The sequence below is a fragment of the Microtus pennsylvanicus genome, chromosome 6, assembly GCF_037038515.1.
Source record: "Microtus pennsylvanicus isolate mMicPen1 chromosome 6, mMicPen1.hap1, whole genome shotgun sequence".
Lineage (NCBI taxonomy): Eukaryota > Metazoa > Chordata > Mammalia > Rodentia > Cricetidae > Microtus > Microtus pennsylvanicus.
The window spans coordinates 83,678,285-83,702,732 of NC_134584.1; the positions used below are offsets into that span (position 1 = coordinate 83,678,285).

The 24,448-nt window shown below is 46.1% G+C and overlaps 1 protein-coding gene across 1 annotated transcript in view; it reads left to right on the forward strand.

Moving 5' to 3' along the window:
- Positions 1 to 8,427: 8,427 nt before the first annotated feature.
- Rnf150 (ring finger protein 150) overlaps positions 8,428 to 24,448 on the forward strand; it is a 219,279-nt gene continuing 203,258 nt past the window's right edge. The window contains exon 1 of the mRNA XM_075976589.1: positions 8,428 to 9,474. Within this exon, the coding sequence (XP_075832704.1) occupies positions 8,994 to 9,474 (481 nt within the window). The 5' untranslated portion in view covers positions 8,428 to 8,993. The remainder of the gene's footprint in view (positions 9,475 to 24,448) is intronic.

The window sequence follows — 24,448 nt, forward strand, 5'->3', positions numbered from 1 at the left end:
ATATACTAACACCTTTAGGGGACTCTTGCTTTTAGCAAGCAGAAAACAAACCACACTCATCAAGTGTGGTTAGGGACTTAGATTTTATTTTATTTTAATTTTAAGACTTTTATTTTCATTGCTGTGTGAATACTCATGAAAGAGAAAGCCCGTAGCCCAGTCAGAAAACTCCTGCAGACACACCTGGGATTTATTATGGAGGCTGAATAACAAATTGCTTGATTTGTTATTTGGAAGTGGAGCAGAAGCCCTTGATGATAAAAGAAGAAAATAAAAGACCCCAAGCTTGAGAAATGAACGGCAGTGGTGTCGCTTACTACATGATGAAGACGGGTATGGGGATAAGTTATATGTTCTTTATAGGGAGGACGTGACAGGAGGGAGAAAGTGGGAAGCTAAACCTCCTCAAGAAGCACAGTGGGAGACCCTGAAGATGAAGTCCATCCCTCACGGCAGTGTGCCATCTTTAATAAGACAAATACTAAGAACTGATAAGGGGAAGCTGTCTGCCTCTAACTACCCCTATGCTCTCCTTAGCGGTACTAACTGGATGACTTTTCCAGCCTTGCTGGATCCACCATCCTCACAGTTTCCTTCCATCCTTGCACACCCGGCTCAAGAGGAAAGAGTCTCCAGAGCTCTGTTCCTGTATCAGAGGGCTGCATGGATGATTTCCTCCACCACAGTTCCAAGTACCCTCTGCAGATCCTTTCTGGATTGCTAAATGAGTCAAGCCTGAATGATCACAAGGATGGGTGGAAGGAAACCTCCACCCTCCTGCCGGTTCCTCCTGTCATCCAGACACCAGCAACAGGAAGGAAATGGAGATGCAGTTGCTGTGCCCCAGTGGAGAGAATGAATGTTGGCTCGGGAAGAGATAGAAGCACCATCAGTTCTTGAGACTGCAATTATTCTACGCTTCAAGGAAACTGACCTTACAGTGGCGATGTGGTGGGGGACTTGTATAGCATGTGTGTGACTGTGGGTTCAGTTCCCAAGATTACAGGCAGACACAAACAAACTGAACAAAGAAGAGACTGTTCTTGGCAGGGGTTATGCACAGTAGTGTCTAGGTTGCTCTTTGAAAGTATATGAAGGCTTCTGGGAAATAATAAACAAATATTATTTTATTTCCCTGGGTGGTCTTATCATGCTGTGATCAAATCAGGAACTGGCAATATATTAAGGCTGTTGACATGAGACCAGCTGAGGGCAGTTATGGCTCAGTGATGTTTAGGAATTAGTACGGATGCCAAAAGGAGTGGTTAGTCTAGCTGCAGTCTTGACCGAAATAGCAAGTCAGGCGTAGTGCCGGGATTGAAACTATGACTCCCAGGTTTTCAGTAAAAGGGCATCTCTCTTGACCGTGAACCATGCCTCTTATCAGCCTGTGTGGTGAGAATTCATTGTAAAGAGAAAAGTATTCCAAGAAATGTCTTTCTAAACAGCCAGATAGAAAGGGCATGGAGAGGGCCTGGATTCTTTCTCCTCCAGCAGTTCTGACAAAGAGTTTGAAGCTATTTCAACAGCTATTCTAACGGCTGTCATGCTCAATGGTCAGTGTGTCAAACTCTTGAGGGTCTTGACTTGTAGGCATGCCCTTCCCCATCCCAGCTTTCTGGTCTAAGAGGACAGGCTGATCCTAAAAAGAACAATGAAGAAACATCCGGTTTTCAAACATACCCAATGAAAACTAGTGACTTAAAACTTGAATAATAATAATAAGAGCACAACCACATGAACTTTTTTCAAGAAAAGGAAAAGGATTTATTATAGTAGAGATGCTTCTGTTGGTTTTGGCTCAAGTCTCAAATGAATTGCCCTAAGTTAACTTTTCGTACCTCAACTCTCAAAACATGTCTGTAACATGAAGTCATTTGGAAAGTTTCTGGTTGTGATAAGAGCCAAGAAGTCCAAATGAAATGTCAACAGTTTGTCAAGGACAGGAGCAGAAAGAAGTCATTTGATAAGTCAAAGCAGTAAAAAACGAAAAGCAGGGCTGATCTCCTGTTCTGAAATGCAAAAGTCAACAGAAGAAGGAAGGAGGAAGACACTGTAGCATCAGTCTCACGCGCCAGAAGAACTTTTCCAGATCCTTCCATTTGCGTATTGTGTGCTTGCATCCAAAGTCAAAGGAGCTACTGGACACTGAGAGTTTTTTCACTCTTGTTTGCAGAATACGTGGTCTCAGAGTAGCAAAGCAGGCCACCCTCAGGGGCAAGAAACCAGCACCAGAAAAGAGAAAATGAGGTACCGCTGGCAGCCTGGGAGCTGGGACAGAGAATTAGCAGTGACAAAGTAAATGACGGTGCTAATCAGAGTCAAAATAAAAAATCAAGTGGGGAAGAGACATCTTAGAGCCTATTAGGCAATTGCACCATCCTTAAAACCATAGTCAGGAGGCTGATTTCTGCAGGGAAAGCCCCGCTCCAGGACACACTGGCTGTGTGACCTCAGGACAGCTACTCCACTGCTTAGTTCATGTTACCTCTTGTGTGTCATGTGAGCGATTAAACCCCCGTCAGGAAAGCTTTCTTAGCACCACAGTCTATGTACACGCTTAGAACAAGAGCTCCGCCTACCTGCGGATCTTCAGAAACCTCTGCTCAGGGTTCAAGACTCACCGCTGCCTACTGTAGGCCCGGCAGTTGCTTGGACCCTAAGCACCAGTCAGAAACTCAGCCTTGCTGGGTACTACGAGTCAGTTCCTCTGTGAGATTATCTTCACTAAGTGTGTGAAATGGTATCAATCTGATTTGACCTCTCCTTGTTTTATTTTTTATTTATACATAGAATTACTCTCACTGTCTTATTGTGATACACATATTGTAAATCTGACAAACCGACATCCACCATTCATTTGGATTATTACATCTGTTCTTAATGGGCAGGATCATATCAAATTCCACTGAACAGCCAGAAGAGCACAGCACCTAAAAGAGAGGAGGTGACCATGCCCGAAGAGTCCACCTTAGGCTGGTCTTTCGGAGTGTTTACTTTATGGTTATGAAAGGCATTATGTTGTTATTGTACTTGGTGTTTTGAATCATGGTCTTTCCCAGGCTAGGAGTGCCCAGTATGACCTCCTGAAGCAAGATCCCAGTGAGCTGCAGCTTAGGGTCAGCCATGAAGTCACGAGGGTGAAGTTCCCATACCCGATAGTGGACTGTGTTATTAAACTGCAGCATCAGTCAGGCTAGGTGTGGCAAATGACTTTCGGTCTTAAAAGTATTTTTCTTTTATGGCAGGTTTACAGGGTAGCAACCCCACTGTAAGTGGGTCATCGGTACACAAATGAATAAATTAACATTCTGTGGATCTTCCCCACGGCCACTCATGCTCCTTTCTCTGATCCCTCCTAATGTCTCCCTTGTACTTCCAACACACACTGTCCTTTAGAATTTCACAAATCTTAGCAGAAAATGTATCCCCCCAGTTTTAACAAGAAATTTGTGGTTCAGCACAATTAAAACTTCCTGCAGGACGCCTGAGATTCTAATCGTTATTTGTCAAACGCCAAAATTCCAGCTCTCCCCCTGAAGCGCTGAATCGCCCCTTCATGTAAATATGGGGACTGAGCAAAGGGGACTGTCTCTAGGGCAGGACACAACAAATCTAACTAGCACAAAGTACTCATTCATAGGAAGCTGGTTTTAAAAATTCATGGCCGCCTTAATGCTTAAGGTGTCCCCACAATGCTCTGTGGTATTTGATGGATTCCCTGCCCCCAACAAAATCTTATTGAACATGTTTTGAAAATTTTTTTTCATTTTCAGGCAAGGGTCTAGTTATCTCAGAGTTTATTACAAAGTAATGATACATGCTAATAAATGATCATCAGTTATGTTAAGTGGGACTGATTAATCAATATAAAATGAAAAGAAAACAAACCCATATATTGAAACTTCTACGCATAAAACTTCTATTAAACTATTAAGGTATGCATGCAAAGCTCTAGGAAACTGTCTTTCTTTCTTTTTTCAGTATTTCGAGACAGGGTTTCTCTGTAGCTTTGTTGCCTGCCCTGGAACTAGCTCTTGTAGACCAGGCTGGCCTCCAACTCACAGAGATCCACCTGCCTCTGCCTCCCGAGTGCTGGGATTAAAGGAGTGTGTCACCGCCGCCCGGCCCGGAAACTGTATTTCTAATTCGATAACTCACTTTGTAAAATGTCTAAGGTCGGAGTCTCTGAGCATGCAGGCACACTGGTGGAGGCACAAAAGGGACACCGAGGTAGAGAGTGTCTATAGAAAGCTCAGTTAGCTGAGGCCCCGAGAACTGAGGTGTTGTCAGTCCTCGCTACAGCTGCTCTGGGCGCCTAACTCAGACCCAAATACCCTGCAAGTTTTCAGGCCAAATCAGCTCCCCGCGCCAAGAAGCCACCTGGCCAGTTCTGCAGCTGCCAGAGCGTCCTCAGACAGGCTGGGGCTCATCAGTGTCACTATTTTAAGAACTGCTGTAAGGAAACCACTTTACTTTCATGCTTGGTGAGGCCAACCTTTAAACATGAGACTTGGTCATCTTATTAGTGTGATAATAATGAAAATTCTCTATATGCTCTGACCCGACTTTCTCTATTCTGAAACCTAATACTAGGACAAATTGCATCGAATCGCCATCTTGATACCTCTAGGCACATTAAACGAAATGTCTCTAAACCTGTTGGTTCTTAACCCTAAAGCTCTTCTTGCAATCTTGCTCATCTTAGAAGATGACAACTCCAGTTGCTTCCTGACTTCTCTCTTTTTTCCTCGCATAGAATGCATCAGAGAACAGTGCCCGGTCCTCTTCTAGAACACTCTGGAGCCAATCACTCCTCAGCATGGCCTGCGCATGTCACTCTGACATCTTCACGTTATTTTTGTGGATCCTTAATTGCTCTCCTTGCTTCTACACTTCCTCTAGTACTGTCAGAATAGATGTTCTCACATAATACCATGTTTGTCTGTCCAAAACTCTTCCAGAAACTTTCCTCTCACCCAAATTAAACCGCAAGGCTACCAGTCCTCTTCCCTCGCCCTGCCATGATCCCATTCTTTCGCTGCCTACTTCTCCCACTCCTCTGAACCCTTGAAGAGCTCACTGTCATTTCTGAGCACATCAAACGCCATCCTGTCGGTGCTGCTGGACCTGCATGTCCTTCCTGTCACTAACAACTGGTCCCCAAACATGATTCAAGACCCTCACTCTCTGGGAACTATATTTAGACGTCGTCTTGCTGGAACAGTTGACTCTAATATAAGATAGCACCTGTGCAAACAGAATCGCCTTCTTCTCATCCACTGCTCTTTCTCCCTTTGTAACGTGTTAGCTTGACACGACCTAAAACTTTAGAATTCTGTGTTCTCCAATTCCACCATGCATGCAAAAGTCTGGCCTAGTTCCCGCTTGTCTAGTCCAAATCTGGAAAGCGGTATAAAAATAGATAAACATAGCTGGTATTATTGCTAAGTGAAAGACCACTGTGGCACCTTCCTTATAGGAATGTTATGTGTTGGGAGGAGGATACAGTAAGGTTTTCTTTCGATTTCAAGGAGCTACCAGCTCAGTGGTCCAAGTCATGCCCCTGGAGTTGTGAGGAGTCAAGCTGGAAGGAAACCATGGTTAACATAAGGCTGATAGCTTGTTAGTGCCTATCCACATGGCGAATGAACTGAATTCCAGGTCTGCTTAGTGGAAATGGAGATTTTCTGGTTAATTGTTTTCTCCGAGCCAGTCAAAAGCAAGCTGCAGACAGACAGACTGCCTTGTCGGCACTCAATGCCTCGGACACATAGACCTCTCCCAAGCATGCTCTTCTACAAAACTGCGATATAAACTTCCCAGTCAGGAGATCACCTCATAAACGCAGCCCGCAGACTTCGTCCAACTGTGTCCCAATTGTTTATTTTCCCATCGACACCAGGACCCCGTCCAGAATCATTTGCTGGTTTAGCTGTGACAACTGATTCTCTTCAAGTGGGATCTGCTGGTTCTGTCTTTCGTTAGCCTCAGAGTGTTAGCACAGCCCCTTTGTTTCATAGCATAGATCCAGAGCCCGTTTTGTGTTTCCTGGTGTGCAGACCTGGGGTGTGGATGTGACAAGATGGCGCTGTGGCTGCCCGTGCACCTCACCAAGAAACAAACCCTGGGGTTCGTCCTATGGCTGGTTATCTGCACCATGGACACGCAGTCTGCTTTGAGCCTTCCTCGGTTCTCTTCAGTAAATAACAGCTGCCCCTTGTAAAACGGTATTTTTAGAAGATACTTGGCTAATGCCCTGATTAGCATCAAATGCCTACCTCCTCAGCTTTGTTACCTGCCCATGACTCCCACCTGACATTAGCCCTGTCAAACAGAGCCTTCCTGTGCCATCACTCCCCAGGGACAGGCATCACCACCGTTCAGAAGCGCAGCTTCTTCTCCCTAACTTGTTTACGTCATTGTTTATTTATATAGGCATAGGTTCGCTTCTTATTTGTTAGGTTTTAATCAATTACTATCTTCATTCCAATGGTTAAGTTGGTCTAGGTTTGCCTGAGAGCCCTTTCCAACAGGACATACTCCAGTCATGCTTTTTGAGAATGTTCCTATGATAATGTTCAGGATTCGTTTGTACTTCCTCAGATGCAGCCCCAGACTCAACTCTGACTCCGTATAAGGGACGGGGCCTATCCTTATACGGGAGGGTGCCATGGAGAAAGCGAGATCTTGGGCCCCTCTGGTGCATCCTTTGCTTCCAGGCTCTGAATAGAAGGAATGCTGGGCGTCTCTCTCCCTATGCATGCATGCACACACATATAAACATAGGTGATAGCTTTTTAAAAAAGAATTCCAATTTAATTTTAACCCAATCCAAAATTTCAGGATTCTTTAAAAGTTTCTCTATTTGCAAATTTTGCTACCCACTGTATAAATAAACAAATAAATCATTTAAAAACTTGCCCCCTACTTTACTTAATATTTTACCTGTTTGCTCCATAGCCCTAATTTGGCAGCCTCTTGGTCTAAGCTGCCTCCTCAACCTTCCACCCCAGCTTTTTGGAGGGAAATTGAGGGGACAATGTGCTAGTGTATTCTTAATGACGCCTCCTCACACCCTGTGGCTGGGGGAAAATGCTAAGAGGTAGAGAGATTCAGAACATCCTCCTGGAGACCTGTAGCCCATGGGCTCTTCTCCCAGGTCCCAGGGCTCAGGAGCCAGCAGCCACACCCACCTCCCCAACACTGTTCTAATTACCTAAAGGCCTATTTTTTTTCAACAAGGAATAAGCTGGAAGCGCATACAAATCCAGCACACCAAATACCAAAGAGACACATTCTTCTTAGTCGCTTGTGTCCCTCCTTCTAATTTGGATACACCTGGGTTCTCTCTGCTCCCCTAGCAACCACGAGCTTCCCAGAGAAGCTGCGAGGCTAAGTAGACAAGAAGGCAGTACACGTGTTAAGGTCCTGAGGGAAAGTGAACTTTCTTTTTCTTTTAATGAATTGGACCTTGTTTCCCTGAAAGGGCGCCGCGTGGAAAGGATGTGGGTGACTGAGAACCATGGCATAAATATATAAGGAAATAGACACTTTGTATTACTGGTATCTGAAGCTATGGAAACCACTGGTGAGGAGGTGTAACAACCCAGACATCTAATTGGTAAAGAATTCTGCTGTTCAACAAGACTCTAGAGAAAACTTAATCTCTGTGCACAGCAGGAGAACGCACTCTAAAAAACGGTAACCCAAACAGGACCCAAACATGCCTCCTTGCCTGCTGACGCTGTCAGTCTGTCCTTGCAGGCCATGGCTGCTACAAAGGGAACACATTTGCAAAACGTCCCACTTGGAGTCTTAAAGTCTGAGAAAGGATACACTTTCTAGGTAACAACGGCCACGTATTGACTTCCAGATGAGAGGAGGGTTGTCTCCCCTGTCTACATCACAGACTGGTCCCTAGACCAGCAAGCGCACATCGCCAACGACCCCATCCCCGACCCTATGAACCTTCCTTAGAGCGGATCAGTCCTGGTTTTAAAATGGGATTCTGACAGCCACTGTCCTAGATATTCAGTATTAGGGGAAAGGGCCTCGAGAACAACCAGACCTGGGACCCTCTTCACATCTTCCAGCGAACGGAAAGGCTGTGCAAGAGAGGTGCAAACACTTTGCTGCGCTTAATGACCTGGCAGTTGTGCCCAACGCAAAAGTCCAAACAAAGTTCCTTTTTTCCGTTTTTGCCCCAACTGAGCGAAGTGGCAGGCTGAGACTGAATTTGAAGCCCGGCAGAGGTCGCTGACGCCCAGGAAGAGAGACAGAATGAGCGTGGCAAGGGGAGTCCAGGAGCTTTGACATCATACTAAGCTCCTCCTCGCACGCACACATTACACACACACACACACACACACACACACACACACACACACACCATATACAGTCACACACAAATCGTTGTACCGTTCTCCGCACGCCCCCATCCCATCCGCCCCATACCGTCCCCTCCCTCAGCAAGTAGATGTCCCGGGCGTAGCCACCTAGTCGGGCCAGGGGTGCAGCGCCCACTGCCTAGGGAACCCACGCGTAGCGGAGCAATCAGCGCGACTACAGTCCCAGCGCCCGGGACTTCAAGCAACCTGCTCCCGCCCCGCCCGGCCGCTACGAGCAGAGCCGCCACCCCTTCCAAACTCCAGGACCCCCGCCACCCTTATGAGAGAAGGCGACGCCGAGCAAAGGAGCAGGACGCCCGGCAGCCCGACTCTCCCACAAGCGCGCGCAGCGCCCGCTCCGTGTCGCCGCGGCGATCACCCGGGAAGCCCGACGCCAGCGCCGCGCATCGGCTGAGTGGGGACAGGGCCGGCTTCGCCAGCTCGCCCGGAATCCGGTCTCCGCCGCGGCTGCGTGTCCCTGCTGGGGCCCCGCCGGCCCGGGAGTGAGCCGCTGCGACCGGCCGGGGGTTGGCCGGGACAGGGGAAGGAGGGACGGAGCGGGAGGAGGGCACGGGGGCGGGGAAGGGACCCTGGAGGAGAGAGATGGCAATGTCTCTCATCCAAGCGTGCCGCAGTCTGGCTCTCTCAACATGGCTGCTTTCCTTTTGTTTCGTGCATCTGCTCTGCCTGGACTTCACCGTGGCGGAGAAGGAGGAATGGTACACCGCCTTCGTGAACATCACCTATGCCGAGCCCGAGCCGGGGGCCGCAGTGGCGGGCGGCGGTGGCGGTGCCGAGCTGCACACGGAGAAGACCGAGTGCGGACGGTACGGCGAGCACTCGCCCAAGCAGGATGCGCGCGGCGAGGTGGTGATGGCCAGCTCGGCCCACGATCGCCTGGCTTGCGACCCCAACACCAAGTTCGCCGTTCCGGCACACGGCAAGCACTGGATAGCTCTGATCCCCAAGGGCAACTGCACCTACAAAGATAAGATCCGGAACGCGTTCCTACAGAATGCATCGGCCGTGGTCATCTTCAACGTGGGCTCCAACACCAACGAGACCATCACCATGTCCCACGCAGGTGAGTGACCGGGGAATGAGTGTGTGTGGGGGGGGAAGGGATGCTTGGAGACGTGGGGGAGGGGAGCTCGAGAAACGTTTGGGAGACCCAGCGCAGCCTCCCCAGCACCTCCACTTGGAAAGTCCGTGCCGCACCGGAGACCCGTCTCTTAAATATGAACCTACTAAGTTTTGTTATGCGTCGCTTGGGAACGGGGAAAGAGGCTACAAGCAGGAGAGATTTCAGTATGTTGGAGAACATTAGAGAGTCTGGTTTGGAAGCGGGTTCACAGTGGTAGGGAATTCCCAGGAGAATTTGGGAAGTGATGTTTTGGGGACAAGGCTGGCATATTCTTGTTAGTGATCCGCCCTGGCACCTGTTTGGACCCGGAAGATCTGATAACTCAGCTGTGTGCTTCTCTGTGTGCCTCAGATATGCATACCCGGTGCGAGTGTTTGAGTAGCAAGGGGCAGGTCAAGTTACCTGCCTGCAGCTGACCACTTGCAAACGCTCCCACAAAGTCAGGTTTCAGCCCTCTCAGGAGCCCCTTCTTCCCCTTGTTGACTTTGCACAGACCATAAATAATATTCAATGTACCGGCTCTGCCCTGCTGTCATCTCGAGAAGCCCACTGGCCGGAAGCACTGGTGAAGAATAGCAATGCCCACCAAGCCAGCGAGAGCCGTAAAGTTAGACTTACTTTCCACTGCTGTGCTGGCCCTCGCCTGCCTGTTTCGGTATGCGGAGGACTACAGGGCAGAATGGAGCTTTGTCGGCGATCACAGGGACCAGGACTAGAAATAAACCTTCAACACAGTCTGTAAGCAGTGTTTCAGAGAGCCGAGTAACAGAAGCAACAAGGCTGCGTGGCTCACAATTGTTAGCACAAGCCACTGGTTTGGGAAACTACCCTCCTGGAGAGCAAGTTTCTACAGAGGTGCCTGAGAGGTGGGTCCTTTCCCCTCACAGGGTGTCCTGACAGGAGCATGTTCTGAGTGGAGTAGCCCAAGCAAAACTATTATAGCAAGTAAAGAGCAGATTTTTAACCAGCAGACTGTTGAGATAGAACACCTAGGGTGGCTGTGTGCAGCCCTGCTTTCTTTAGAGAGAGGTTTTCCTTTGAAGAGGTCATATTGTCTATTAGTGAAACATACAATTAATTCGTCCCAAGTAATCAACACCAGCTGTTATAGTCAAGGCCCTTTGTCAACCTTCAGCAAACAGGTTGGGAGCGGAAATGCCAGAAGCTTATGAAAAACAGGCCAGAAACCGGTGCTGTGTTTGCGAAGAGAGGCCGTTACCTTCTTAGAACAGTTCCAGTCCTGCATGTGAGAGGCATTTGCTGCATTTCCTTGAGCTCAACCCTTCTCCCAGGGAGAGGCCTGTGGTCTGACCTTGAGTCATGGGACCACAGCTTAAACTTGATCTCTGAGGATGTCGCACACTGTGGAATAGCGCTCCGAGTCACATAAAGCACTTCTCATTGAACATTTAGTAAGGGAAATCTAGACTCGGGAGTGGGAAGTAGGGCATGCAGGAGTTATTCTGGGTTCTGTAAACACTGAGGTTGTTAGCTGAATGTACAGGATTCCTTAAATGCTTCTCTGAGTCTGGACATGGAATCCTAAACTGCGTTGCTCCGTGCACAACAGACTAGTTGTCATTTGTTCCTATCCAAGAGACTGTTTTCAGAACCGCAGACACATTGGATCAATTAATGGCATAATTTGATTTTCTACACAAAGGATGCTTAACGCATGCTGAGAGCGAAGGGCTTGGTGATAGTCTAAAAGTTAGAAGCCCCCAGAATGTATTTCTCCATCTCAAAAAAAAAAAATCAAAACCCTGTTGAAGTTGCATCTGCTGTTAACATTGGACTCCCTGTCATGCCTTGGAGAAGGTCCTGCATTAGTCAGAGCAGGAGTCTTCTAGAGTCTTCTACAGGACAGGGTGAAGTACAGGATGAGTACCCTGGCCTGCCAATCAATGGCTTACACTTGCTCTAGACCCCGAAGAGTCCGATTCTCCTCGTTACATGTGAGTCCGACGTGGGAATTCACGTAGGAAACCATGTACAGATTAGATGTCAATGGAATATTCCTATTTCATGAGCTTGAACGCAGGACACCAGGGGACACAGTTGTGGCCTTTTTAATTTTGTCCCTGAGAAATGTGGAGCAAAGTTAAAAACTAACATTGCCTCGCCTTTCCACCGATGCCCTGATTTCTGGAGCTGATGGCTTCGGGGAAAGAAGGCTTGGAACTGGAATTCCGGAGCCCACCTAGTGTCTGTGCATCTGGTATGATAGACCACTAACACACCCAAGAAACGCGGGTTCAATGAAATAGAAGTTCTTTTCTTCACTCTCCCTCTTTTCCTCTATGTTCTTCCAGATGGCTTTTTTTTTGAGTTTCTGCCACTTCTGCAGCTGTTGCCTCTCAGTCACAAAGATGTGGACGTTCCTGATGCCAATGGCAGTTTATTTAATAGTGGGTTACTCAGCCTCACTGGTATAGGGTTTTCCCACTATGAAATTCATTCTTCAGACAGTATCACGCTGTTTCACGTACTGGCTGAGCTAGGTGCTCCCTATGCAGCCTGATCCCATGGACACTTCTACCTGTTCGCAGTTGTTCGGCCGTACCTGTGCAGCCCACCCCCGTCAAATGCCAGCCTGCTTGCTTTCCTCCATCTCTGTATTTGTCTCTCGAGCACAGAATATAGATGCGTTCTCTAATATGCAGACTTGGTCTAGTTTCTTTCACATCCCACACTCTTCCCTGGGTTTCCCATGGATGTATTAAGTGCCACTGATTACTGTTTCATTTTACAGCCAAATAGTATTTCACATTTTATTTATTGTAAATTGATGGGCCTTAGGTCACACACACGTGCGTGTGTATGTGTGTGTGTGCGCGCGTGTGTGTGTGTGTGTGTGTGTGTGTGTGTGTGCATGCGCACACACAGGTACACTCCTGTACATGTGTGTATTCCTCTTAGTTCTATTTTTAGGAGTAGAATTTCTGGGTTCCATGGCCTCTCTGTGACTTTTGAGGAATTGCCACATCCCTTCCTCGTGCTGGTTAGTGTCTCAACAAGTGTCACCTTGGCACAGGCTAGGATCATCTCGGGAGAGGGAGCCTCAGCTGAGAGAATGCTCAGTAAGATGGGCCTGTAGGCAACTCTGTAGGGTATTTTTCTTGATTGATGATGTGTGAGGGCCCAGCCCACTGTGGGTAGTGCCGTGCCAGGGCCGATGCTCCTGGGAGGTAAATTAAATCCTTCTGAGCATGACGGTGGCAAGCATGTAAGCAGTGTTCCTCTGTGGTCTCCACCTCCATGTCTTGAATTTCTGTCCTGACTTCCCTCAGTGATGCACCGTGACCTGAAGGTCGTAAGATGAGATAAATGCTGTCTCTCCTGCGTTGCTTTCAACCATGGCCTTTATCACAGCAACGGAAAGCAGACCCCGGCTTTCTTTAAGTATCTAAGTCATTTCCTATTACTGCCGCCCGTGGTGAGTGTCAGTCCCTGAACCTCCTCCTTGGGACTAGTTAACCACGTTTAAATCAAGGTCAGTGTGAGGTGTGAGGTGGTGTCTTCATTATGGTTTTGTTTTGATGACAGTTGCTTTGTTTCAGGCGTGGTCTTGCCATGTAGCCCAGGCTGGCTGCAAACCCACAACCCCCCAGCATCAGCTACAGAACCCTGCAGTTAGAGCTGGGCCACTGTGCCTAGCTCAACAGTTCCTTCTTTGGAACACGCTCTTGAGTCAACGCTTCCCTTTTCGTTTTGTTCTCCTGCCCACTTACATCAGCCGGCACTTGCTCTTTCCTAGACTTTCGATTCATGTCGTTTTTGTCCAGGAGAGGTGGGAAAGAAGGAAAAAGAGGGGGCGTAAGAGACAGGGGGAGCAGGGGAGGGCAGAAATGCATACTTCTCAGTGAGGGCTGGTACAGCTGAATTTGTGTGTCCTCTATAGACAGGTAGGAGGTGCAGCGTCTCCAGGAACCAGAGCAAGCAGCTCTGGGCCGCCTCCCCCTTGTGCAAGCCCAGATGCTCACAAAAGTTGGTCTGAGGCCTGCCTAAGAGCTTTATTCCAATGTTCTTTGAGGAAGGGCAGCAGGCCTTCATGGGGAGCAGATTAACCAGAACAGGACTCTAGAGGAGACCACTGGGCTTGTATCCTGGTGTTGAATTTCATGGGTTAGTACACAGGTAGCTCCATCTTACCTGCATCTGAGCTGGCCCACGGCAGAGGTCTCTCATTGAACCCGGAACTCACCATTTGGGTAGGATACCTGGTTAGCAGACCCTAGGACCCACCTGTCACCACCCTCTTGGGTTGGCTTTTGTATGTGGTTGCCAGGGATCTGAACTCAGGTTTTCGTGATTGAAAACTCTTGATCTACTGGGTCCTCTCCCCAGTCCCAACGTCAACTGTTGTAACTCAGTGACACATAGCAATGATAAGCAGCTGTAGAATAGACCACCATCTCCCTAGCTTTGGAAACCTTAAGAAAGAGCTCCTAAGTCATTCTTTTATGCTTTAGTGATGGAGCAGCCAATGCATTCCCATCGGCCACCTCCCCCGTTGGAAAGGGGATGCTCTGCCCCTCTGATCATCGGGGAGCTTTGTATGTGATGACTTCACTGTCATCACCGTGAGGATGGCTTGCTACCTGTGGCGAATCCCCGTGTGAGCAGCTGTCCGTATCTGAGTTACTTTTTGGAAGAAGTGATATTTTTCCGTTTCAAAGGATGGACTTGTTAGCTTTCTGTTTATTGACCACTAGTACATAGCTAAGAGGTAGATACATCTCTAGTTGCCTGGGAAGGACTTTGGATGGCACCGGAGAGATGGGGGAAGGGAAGGGAGGCTGCATAAGCTACGGATCCTCTTCAGGGCTTGGAAAGAGGCAGATAGAGAATTCCCACCTATTCCTGACTTCTCTCAGGCGGGAGAGAGCACAGAGATGACGAAAGCTCTGTCTGTGCAGTTAGGTGTGTTCTAATCCTTCACTGCATGGCTTCATGCTACTTTGATGGCTCTTGCTGTAATGGCTAATCTCCTTCTGTCCTGACCTCCATATAGGAGCTAGTTGCTTTGATTAAATCAATTTTTAGGGCCCTTGTGTTTCTAGAATACCTACCATGCAGTTTTACTCTGTGTTTTCTATCTAAGTGCCTTACTCGCCTATCTTCCCAGGTACCATGGTGTTCTTTCCTTGGGAAGATAATGCGAACCAAGTAGCACTTACTCTTTGGTGGGATACCCTAAGAACTTTTGTGTTTAACTTAGTTCTTACAACTCCCCTTACTATCCCAACTTCTACATGAGAGAGTGTGGGTGACCTGGTAAAAGGCAGTCAGGTATAGAACTAAGCCACAGATGCTGGAAGCCTGCCCTTGGGGTCTACGCTGTTAAAACTGACATCAAGCACAGGGCAATGCTCTAGGCCCATTCTTGTTTCAGAACATGTTTAACGAGTCTGTAGGCAAATCTGTCACCAACTGGAGACCAGCATGACTGCAGTAGAGAGACAGGACCTTGCTTTTAGGATCTGTTCCTGCATATTTATCTCTATCATCTTTTGATCTCGTTCAATCACTGGTCACTAACTGGTTTTGTTTTCAGTTTTTTTCTTTTCCTTTATTTAAATTATATTTTATTAACATTTTTTCATTTATTTTGTGTACTGACCACAGTTTCCCCTCCCTTCTCTCCTCCTGACCCCCCCCCAACTTCCATCTATCCCCCTTCCCATCCGCTCCTCCTAGTCTCCATTAAGAAAGGGGCAGGCCTCCCATGGGCTTGCACAAAGCATGGCTCATCAAGTTGAGGTAGGACCCAGCTCCTCCCCCTGCATCCAGGCTGGGTGAGGTAATCCAGCATGGGGAATGGGTTCTCAAAAGCCAGCTAAGTACCAGAGACAGGTCCTGATCATATTGTTAGGAGCCTCACCAACAGACCGAGCTATATAACTGTCACACATATGCAGAGGGCCTAGGTCAGTTTTGTTCTTTATGGAATGTAAAATTCAGATTAACCACTCCCTAAGAACTATTAGAAATGTATTCTTTATGCATCAAAAAATTCAGGCTACGATTACTAAAGCAAATGTTTTCCTTTTGTTGATCAGAACGTTCTTTCACATGTCTATCTTCCTGGCTGGCAGGCAGGCTGGCTATAGCATGGCCCACGTCCCCAACACCTTTTATGCTCTTGGTCTGATCCATTACTTGTTTTCTGGGCCCTGCACAGGTTGCGTGTGTTTGGAACCTCAGTTTTATCACAGTCTCAGTAGGGTATTGAGATGAAGCTGCAGAAAACAGAATTTAAATTTAATTTGGTTCAGAACGGGTAAAGCACTTCTGGTATAAATGTGTTTAGAAATGGATGGGATTCCTTTGAGATGCTAAGCTTTCTCTGGCGCTGGATTGGGCCTGACGGGGGACACCGGACATTGTGGAACTACCAGTCCTTGAGTTCCAGTAGGTGACTTCTGAAGGGCTTTCCAAGGCCTGAGATCACACGATCTTCTGTTTAGCCTTCTGTCTTCCCTTCACTTTTCTGCTAAGACTCATGCATAAACTCTGTCCTTTATGTTTGGCCTTAATTTCGCACACCTGATCCCCCTCCTGGCTAGTTTGTGTGCTCTTGTTTATTTTACACTAAACCATAATTCTCCCCCATCTTTCCTGGCAGACAGCAGTCTAATAGTCAGGAATTGCAGCCTCTGTTATTAAAGGCAATAATTCATCGTCAGTGTTAAATAACATTCTTGGCAGTGTAAGCTAACATGGCCAGGGCATTTCCAGAAACTGAATGAGTGGTTTACACAGTTTTGCTCAGAGAAATGCATGTTTGGGGGCTTGGAAGGATTCCTGCCCTCCTTTTCCTAATCTTTGGTTAGAATTTGATTGTCATTCCTGGTTGTTCTCTTCTTAAAACTTCACGCTTCCCACCCCGATTCTCAAGAAAGGAAGTTATTTTATTGGTTGTGAAATCTAGAAAGATCCAGAAAGAATTTGGAGATTTTTTTTCTGTAGACTTTATTCTTGTAGCTTCAAAAAAGGGGTGTTTACACCTCTGACATGGAGTTAACGGCTTAGAAACCAGTTTCCTAATTTAAAATGAAGGAGCTCAACCATGTTAGTCGCTGCTCGGGTGAGAACCACAGTGTGCAGTGAACTAGGTGTTTTGGCATCACCTAGAAGTCTTCAGTTTATTACCAGAAGAGATATTTCACTCGTAAGAGAATCTTATTATTGACGAGTGACTAAGAGATGCTGGGGCCCTGTATCTTTCCTAGGGTAAGCAGAGAGATACCAAATTTGAGTTATAATGAAGTTCAAATCTTCTTCAGATCATCTCAAGCCTTGAGGGTTTGTTGTAACATAAAACTGAGAAACAAGACAGCTTCCAAGGCAGGATTGTTCTAAGTTCAGCTAGGACTGCTGTTTTAAGTGGGGATCTTTTCACAGGGACAGAGTAACACAGGCTCTTATGTTAAACTTAGATGGAGTAATCACTTGGTGATCTAATTTGTGGATGGGTAAATGTGCTTCCTATAGTGCAACCAAAATATTAATGATACGGTTAGGCCTAAAACTTCTTCCTTCCTGTTTTCCTTCTTTTACTTTTGTGTCTGTGGGTGTGTATGAATGTGTGGGAGTGTCCATCCCATGCCGTGTGTGTGGAGGTTAAAAGACAACCTTCTGGGTGTTGATTCTCTTCTTCCATGTGGGTGCAGGGCTTGAACTCAGGTCTTGGCAGCAAACCCCTTTACCCACTGAGTCACCTTCTCAGCTCCAATTCTAACTGTAGTTTTCCTACAATGAAATGATATTAATTGTTCTTATTGTTTCAAATTTTGAATTAATTTCTCTATATAATGTTTGCTGTTTGCTTCTTTGTGTGGCCTCTTCTATGATCCACAGTGCTACGCAGAAAACACTTTAGTCAGAAAGTCGAAGCTTGCCTTCTGGGTTGCTTGGCACTTTAATATGCAAGGTGTAAGCATATATTTAAAAATAACAGGGATCTTTAAATTTAAAAATATTTTTTAATTATTTTTTTAAAATAATTTTGTACTATATATGTGACTTCCGGGGCAGCATTTGAAGTACCTATGTTAGGATAGGGAAATGGATACCCAAATTTCCTGTGATGGAGGAAGGTCATTGGCTAATAAAGAAATTGTCTTGGCCCGTTTTATTGGTTAGAACATAGGTGGGTGGAGTAAACAGAACAGAATGCTGGGAGGAAGAGGAAGTGAGCTCAGACTCGACAGCTCTGCTCTCTGGAGGAGAGGCCATGCTCCCCTTTCCCGGGGAAATGTACGCAATGAAGCAAGCCGCCAGGTCAGACATGCTGAATCTTTCCCGGTAAGACCAGTGCTACACAGTTTATTAGAGATGGGTTGATCGGGATATCAGAATTAGCCAGTAAGGGCTAGAGCTAATGGGCCAAGCAGTGTTTAAATGAATACAATTTGTGTGTTGTTATTTCTGGTGTAAAGCCAGCCGTGCGGGAGCCGGGCTGTGGGAAGAGGCCCGCAGCTCCTACAACACTCCTGGAAATCTTCTATTTCTTAACCAATTCATCTTGGCGTTTCTCAATTTTAGCTAACCATTACCTGTACCATCCACTTAAACAGGGTGGACAAGGCATAAAGGGTTTTCGGGTGTACTTTTAGTGTGTGTGTGTGCATGCACCCATCACACACACACACACACACACACACACACACACACACACACTTTTCTCTTCTTTCTCTTCCTTCTGGTCCCTGCTTGCCACAGAGGTGGTCCATCTGGCTATCATACCATAACTGACTAAACCTGCATCAGAAATGTGATCCCAAACGACCCAACTAATAAGAGGACAGAAAAAAATGTTCTGCCCTTCATCTATTGGGGAAGTTTCTGGAATATTCTTCCTTTCCTACCTCAACAACAAAGCCTACCCCTGCCCACTCCAGCGAGAACAGCAGCGGTCATTGCTTCTCATCGGAACTCTGCGCCTTCCCTTCCATAACTGGACCACTCGACCTGTTTGCTCGCATCTGACAGAACCCGAGCTCCCTGGAAGCAAGGCTTCTAGACATTTCTTTGTTTATGGTTAAGTTTCCTAAGGCTTGAGGAGCCCTTGACACATGGACAGTGCTCAATAAATATTGCTAAGTAGCCTAGAGACCACAAAGATGGATGGCATTAAATGGCAATTTTAATTTCACACGAAGTGTAATTCTGACATTAAGTTCCCGTTTTCTTACCCTTTCTCCCATATACATGTACTCAGGTAGAGCCTCATTCGACATTCCCACCCCCAAAAGTGTGTCTCCGTTTTGTAGACTGTGAAAGAAAGCAGACACTTGGGTTAGTATTCAGCTAGGAGGAAGAGGCATGCCGGCAGCAGATTGCAGGACACAGGACATTATACGGTCTGTGTTTAGATGTGTGCAGTGTTTATTATGGTTCAGCATTACGAGTAAACACACACCAGCATTTAAGGCCTTCTTATTTTAAATGAAATGCATATGCCAAATAGACATTTTTTTTTCAAGGAACCAGAGGTTTGTAGTGTTGTTCATTAGAACCACCAAGCACAAGTTTCCATGTGAAAGACTTGAAATTTATGTGGCTTCTCCTGCAAAACTGAAAATTAAAAAAAAAAAAGGTTGAGGACTGGAGAGATGGCTTAGTGGTTAGGAACAACAGTTGCTCTTCTTAGAGGACCCAGGTTTGAGTCCCACATGGTGGCTTGAGGTTGTCCATCATCCAGTCCTCGGGGTCCACTGCCCTCTTCTGCCTCCATGGCACGGCGTGTGGCGTACATAATACATGTAAACAGAACACCATGCTCAGTTAATGAGAGTATCCCAGCTCTCAGGAGACAGAGGCAGGCGGATCTCTGTGAGTTCAAGGCCAATGTGGCCTATAGACACACTGAGTTCCAGGACAGTCGGGGCTACAGAAGAAACTGTCCTCACAAAACCAAAAGGAAAAAAATGTTTACAAGTGAAAAGGAAACTTCCTTACACATTGTGGTGGTTCCAAAGCCATCTCTCTTACATGCCCGGGGAACCTGATGGTGCCTGGAGCTTGCTTCAGGGCATTCTGCCATAATGGCGGCTGACTCCTATTGCCCCCCCCCCCCCCCCCCCCCCGGAATGACAAGCCCCACTAAACTTCCTCCTAGAAGCTGCCTTGGTCATGGTGCTTAGTCACAACAATACAAACAGGAGTGATACATACTTATAGACATGCAAGAATACAAATAAAGTATGTACATATAAACATGTACATATATACATGCTGTCTGGAGTTAAGGAAGAAAACCGAGGCACATAGACTTAATACAGACACATCAGTCATTTTCTATGCGTCAAATCAAAATTGTAAATCTTGCCTTCAATGTGATGCCAACACCAAATAGACAAATTTGAAAATATTGAATATTTTAAAAGAGGAAGATGATAAAACCATCCACAGCTCAACTATCCACATACGCCATCGATTGATTTACTGATTTATTCTGTGTGCATAAGTGTATTGCATGTGTGTGTGTGTGTGTGTGCCTGGTGCCTGCTGGGGGCAGAAGAGGGCACTGGATTCCCTGTCACTAGAGTTATGGATGGTTGTAAGCCACCGTGTGGGTGCTGGGTACTTACCCAGTCCTCTGGAAGGGCAGCAAGTGCTCCTGACTGCTGGACCATCTCTCCAGCTCCTACTCTGTTTATCTACTCAATTATATTGACTTTTACCAAATTGAGAATGTATTGTGTGTGTGTGTGTGTGTGTGTGTGTAAAAATCTTAAATTTGAATGGTATGTTTTGAAATTTCTTTGATACTCCCATACTTTTCTGTGTTGTTTGGCCCTCCTCTGGCATGAAGGGTTCTGCTGTAAACCTCCTAATGTAGCTAAGCATGGGTACAAGCCCTGATTACCTTCTTAGCTAAGTTCCAGAGCATTGGATTAGTCAAAGGCTTTCCAAGTTTGGCTGCAAAGCAGGTCTCTGTGGGTGTTTGTTTCGTTTTATAGCCAGTTTGGGCACTCTTTTGGTGTGTGTGATGCTTTTTTGGAGGAACAAAACCATGCTCACGTGGCTGCAAGCTGGACTAGTTTGGCAGCTGATCCAAGTCACAGGAGGTGGAGAATCGGAGGCAGTAAGTGATGGAACCGTCCCTCCGGTGCATGACGGTTCCCCTCCTGGCTGCCTCACCACAGAGTTCTGTGTCTGGGAGATATTAAATGCAAACCAGCAGCACTCAGGAAGCTCCAGTGTCCTTTGCAGTTCTCCCTAGGCAACTCCTTCCCCTCCTCCGGGGTTCATTTTCTGTCATTGGCTCCTCCTGAGTGTATCTGCTCCCCCGCCCCCCCCCGCCAACCCCCCCGTTGTAAAGCTGCCCCAGACAGTCTGCAGAAAGCCTAATATGATCTTGCATGAGGTGGGGCCTGGGATGAAGCTAATTGACCGCCATGATTGGCAACCACTACACCAAATGAAAGTCCCCTTAAGTTTGTTTTGCTGCTGTCGCTCCATATGGTTCTTTTAATTGATGCAAGAAGTATTACAAGGAATAAAGTCATGTAGCTCAAGTCCCCTTGTCCCAGAACCCTACAATACAGGAAACACTTCCCGACCCAGTTTCTCCCCACCCTGCAGAGTCCCTGTTTCGTGTTTACTTAGTTTTCTCATTTATAGAACATGGGAGTGTTATAAATTTTATATTTTCTAGCCAATACATAAAATGTGTCCATATGAATGTGGTACCCTGTGATAGATAGCTCACTAGATGTATACATTGTGTTGCTTGAACCAGCTTAAGTGTATCTTCAAACATTTATCATTTACAGAGGAAAGATTCCAAATCCTTTCTCCTTGCTCTTAAGATATCCAATATGCCATTGTTTTTCATCAGTCACCATCCTGCTGTGAGCAACACCAAGCTTCTTATTTCTACCTAATGGCGACATCTCTACACCCATCCTGCCCTCTGCTCTCGTGAGGTTCGTCTATCACGTGGTTCTTTCTCAATGACGTAAAGCAATTAGGTAATTGTTTTGTGTGTATCAAAATCCCACTTGAACAAAATGTAGTAGCTTTATTGTATTAACTTCTCAAGGACTGCAGCAGTAAACGAAGAGGGCCCATGTTCTACAAATATTATCAAATCACGATGTAGTGGCTCACTGGAAATAATGGGAATTTGGAGAGCAGAAATAGGAACAAGTGTGTTTGAACAACAGTGGTTATATACGAGTGTGACCAAATGACGAAGGGAATTGGCATTTGATTGAAATCAAGTAAGATTTCTTTTGTATGCTAAATATTGATTCTTTTCCTTGTCGTCTTCCATTCCTCAGCCTGCAGATGGTGAAATACCACACTGTTTTCACCAAGAAGGGGAGATCCCATTTCACGCACACCGCTGTCAGTCTGCAGGGTCATTTGCAGAACAGATGACGGGGATGGGGGTGGCTCTGGTGACCGCTGGCCTGGCCCCATGCTTAGACACCAAAGCCATAGAGGACTCAAGATAGAGAAGTCTGGAGTCAGCCAGCTGAGACGCATACTCGCCACCTTTCTAGGAGGGGAAAGGCAAAGGAAACAGTTCGCTAAGAACCCCATGTCTTGCTGGACCATATGCTTGCCAGCTCAAGAAGCAAAATTTTACCCCGAGCTTTGGAGTCTTTGCTTACAAAATGAACATAGTGCATTCTCTATCAGAGCAGTCGTCTCTTATAGCAAGTGCTATAGTAAAGATCAGCTCTGAGTGCTGAATAAAAGTGAGCTATAATGATGGTCGAAAGAAATATATTCTGAATACAACTTTATGACCATCAGTGTTCTTGTTATGAGTCCAAGGGGTCACATCTGCCCAGATGTCTGCTGCCCCCTCCCCACACTGGCCAGCTTCTATTCTTGTCCACTCCCAGCAAGCACATGACACACTTTTAAAAATACACACCCAAGCCAAGCATTCTCCCAGTCAGTTCTCACAAGGATTTCCCAGTAGGACAGGAAGCAAGTCAGAGTCTCACCTTGCCCCCACTACCTCCCGATACTCCACCCAGTCTAGCCCCCTGCCACGAATCCCTTCCCATTGTAGCTGCTCTTTGCTTCTTGCCTTAGACTGTCCAGACTTTTTCCAAAACCAGGGTCATTGGAAATCTCTCCCCTAAAAGATTTTAAAGTAGGAGTATCTGAAATATTTGAGAATGATACCAAAACAAGAATATATATATGTGTGTGTGTATACATTTATATATATATATCCACATATATATATATATATTTACCTGTTTCACTAGATTTAATCACTATTTGTAAATTGAATTTATTATTTTCTCACACTAAAATAAAATTATCTTCTGGTAAAAATATAATTTGATAACTTTGTGGAATTAAGTAAACCATTATGTAGGTGAGCGGGAATCGTACCAGCTGCTACCCTCATTTTCTGTACATTCCCTCCATATATGTTCATGGACCAACCCTTCATATTCCCGACATTGAGTCGTGTCCTTCACGGAGGAGTCCTTCTGGGCACTACGAAGGAAGTTCATGTGGTTCTCGTTCTCTTGCATTTCTCTTGCCATCTGCTGGAGCTATGCTACGTCATTTCTCGCTTATGCTCCTCTTCTCTTTATCTCCCATGGAAACACATTTTCATGGGGGAAAAGAAATTATCTGGGGGATACACACACACACATATATTCATAAATATATGTATTCCTAAAGCCCGAAAAGAAATGATATGTAGTAAGTAGTCACTGAAAATGGGAAAGAGCCAGAGACTATATACTATTCTTCTACTCAGTGGTGCTGCTTATGTAACTGACGGGATAACTTTACATTATATATACTTTATATTACATATACTTTATTTGGCTCATGTCAAAGATAATATTAAATTGGAGTGATTAACTATTCCTTAACCTTTCAGTAGCTAAGCTCTTCTCCCCCGGACTGTGCTAGGAGAACTATCTCTTCCAAGCTGAATGTAATCCCTGGTCAGTTGCTACCTGCTCAGGATGCTTCTCATCTGTGCTGTGGAGCTCTGCCAGGGTGGTCTGCAAGGGGGCACTTAGATGGTCTTTGGAACCAGCTGTTATCAAACACAGAAGTGAATTCCTGGTAAACTCCCTGGGGAGAGTGCTGCATGCATGTGGGCCTCCAGTCAAGGAACCCTAGGTGTTACTCTAAGGGCTTTTGTTGACTGATAGAGATCTATGTATGAATCTGGCATTCCATGTAAACACTGCTTTATTCCAAAAGACGTTACAGTCCTTGGCACATGAAGAAGGGTGTCAGGGTTCTTCCAAATGAGGAAAACAGCAAATGACAAATGATAGATGAGCTATGTCAGGTTGTGACTTTTAGGGCCAATGGGAGAGATATGGGAGAAAGCTTCACATTTTATTCCTAAATCAGAATAAGAAAGTGGTATCTGTGAAAGGGGATTTTTGATTTAATAACTGAAGTTCATTGGGAGTGAATTTAATCTATGCACCTGAGTGTCTACATGTTAGCTCAGAAGAACTATATGCATAGGTAGTTTGAAGTAACGAGGTAATTCCTGAGCTATTTTGACATTTCATTTCTATATGTAATACCACACTTGGTATCTTTAGTGGTCTTTTAATCCTTTCATAGATACATTTATAGTGTCAGACTGGTCCTATTTTATCAAGTTTAAGTCCCCTGCCATCTCCCCCACCAGCGTGTTATGCACAAATCAATCCCACACCAGTTATGATTTAAAGGGATATTTATTTAGGGGGGGTAAAACTCACGAAACACCAACTGTCAGGAAGCCTAGTCAGGAGCCAAGCAGGAACAAAGCGCTGGAACCAAGAGCACAGGCCCTGAGGCTTGCCGCTCTTTTTTAAAGATAAATAGACCACGCCCCAGTGAGCTGGTATTTCAACAGCTATTGGCTGAAGGAGCAGAAGGTCCTCCCTCAGCAAGCATGTGCTTT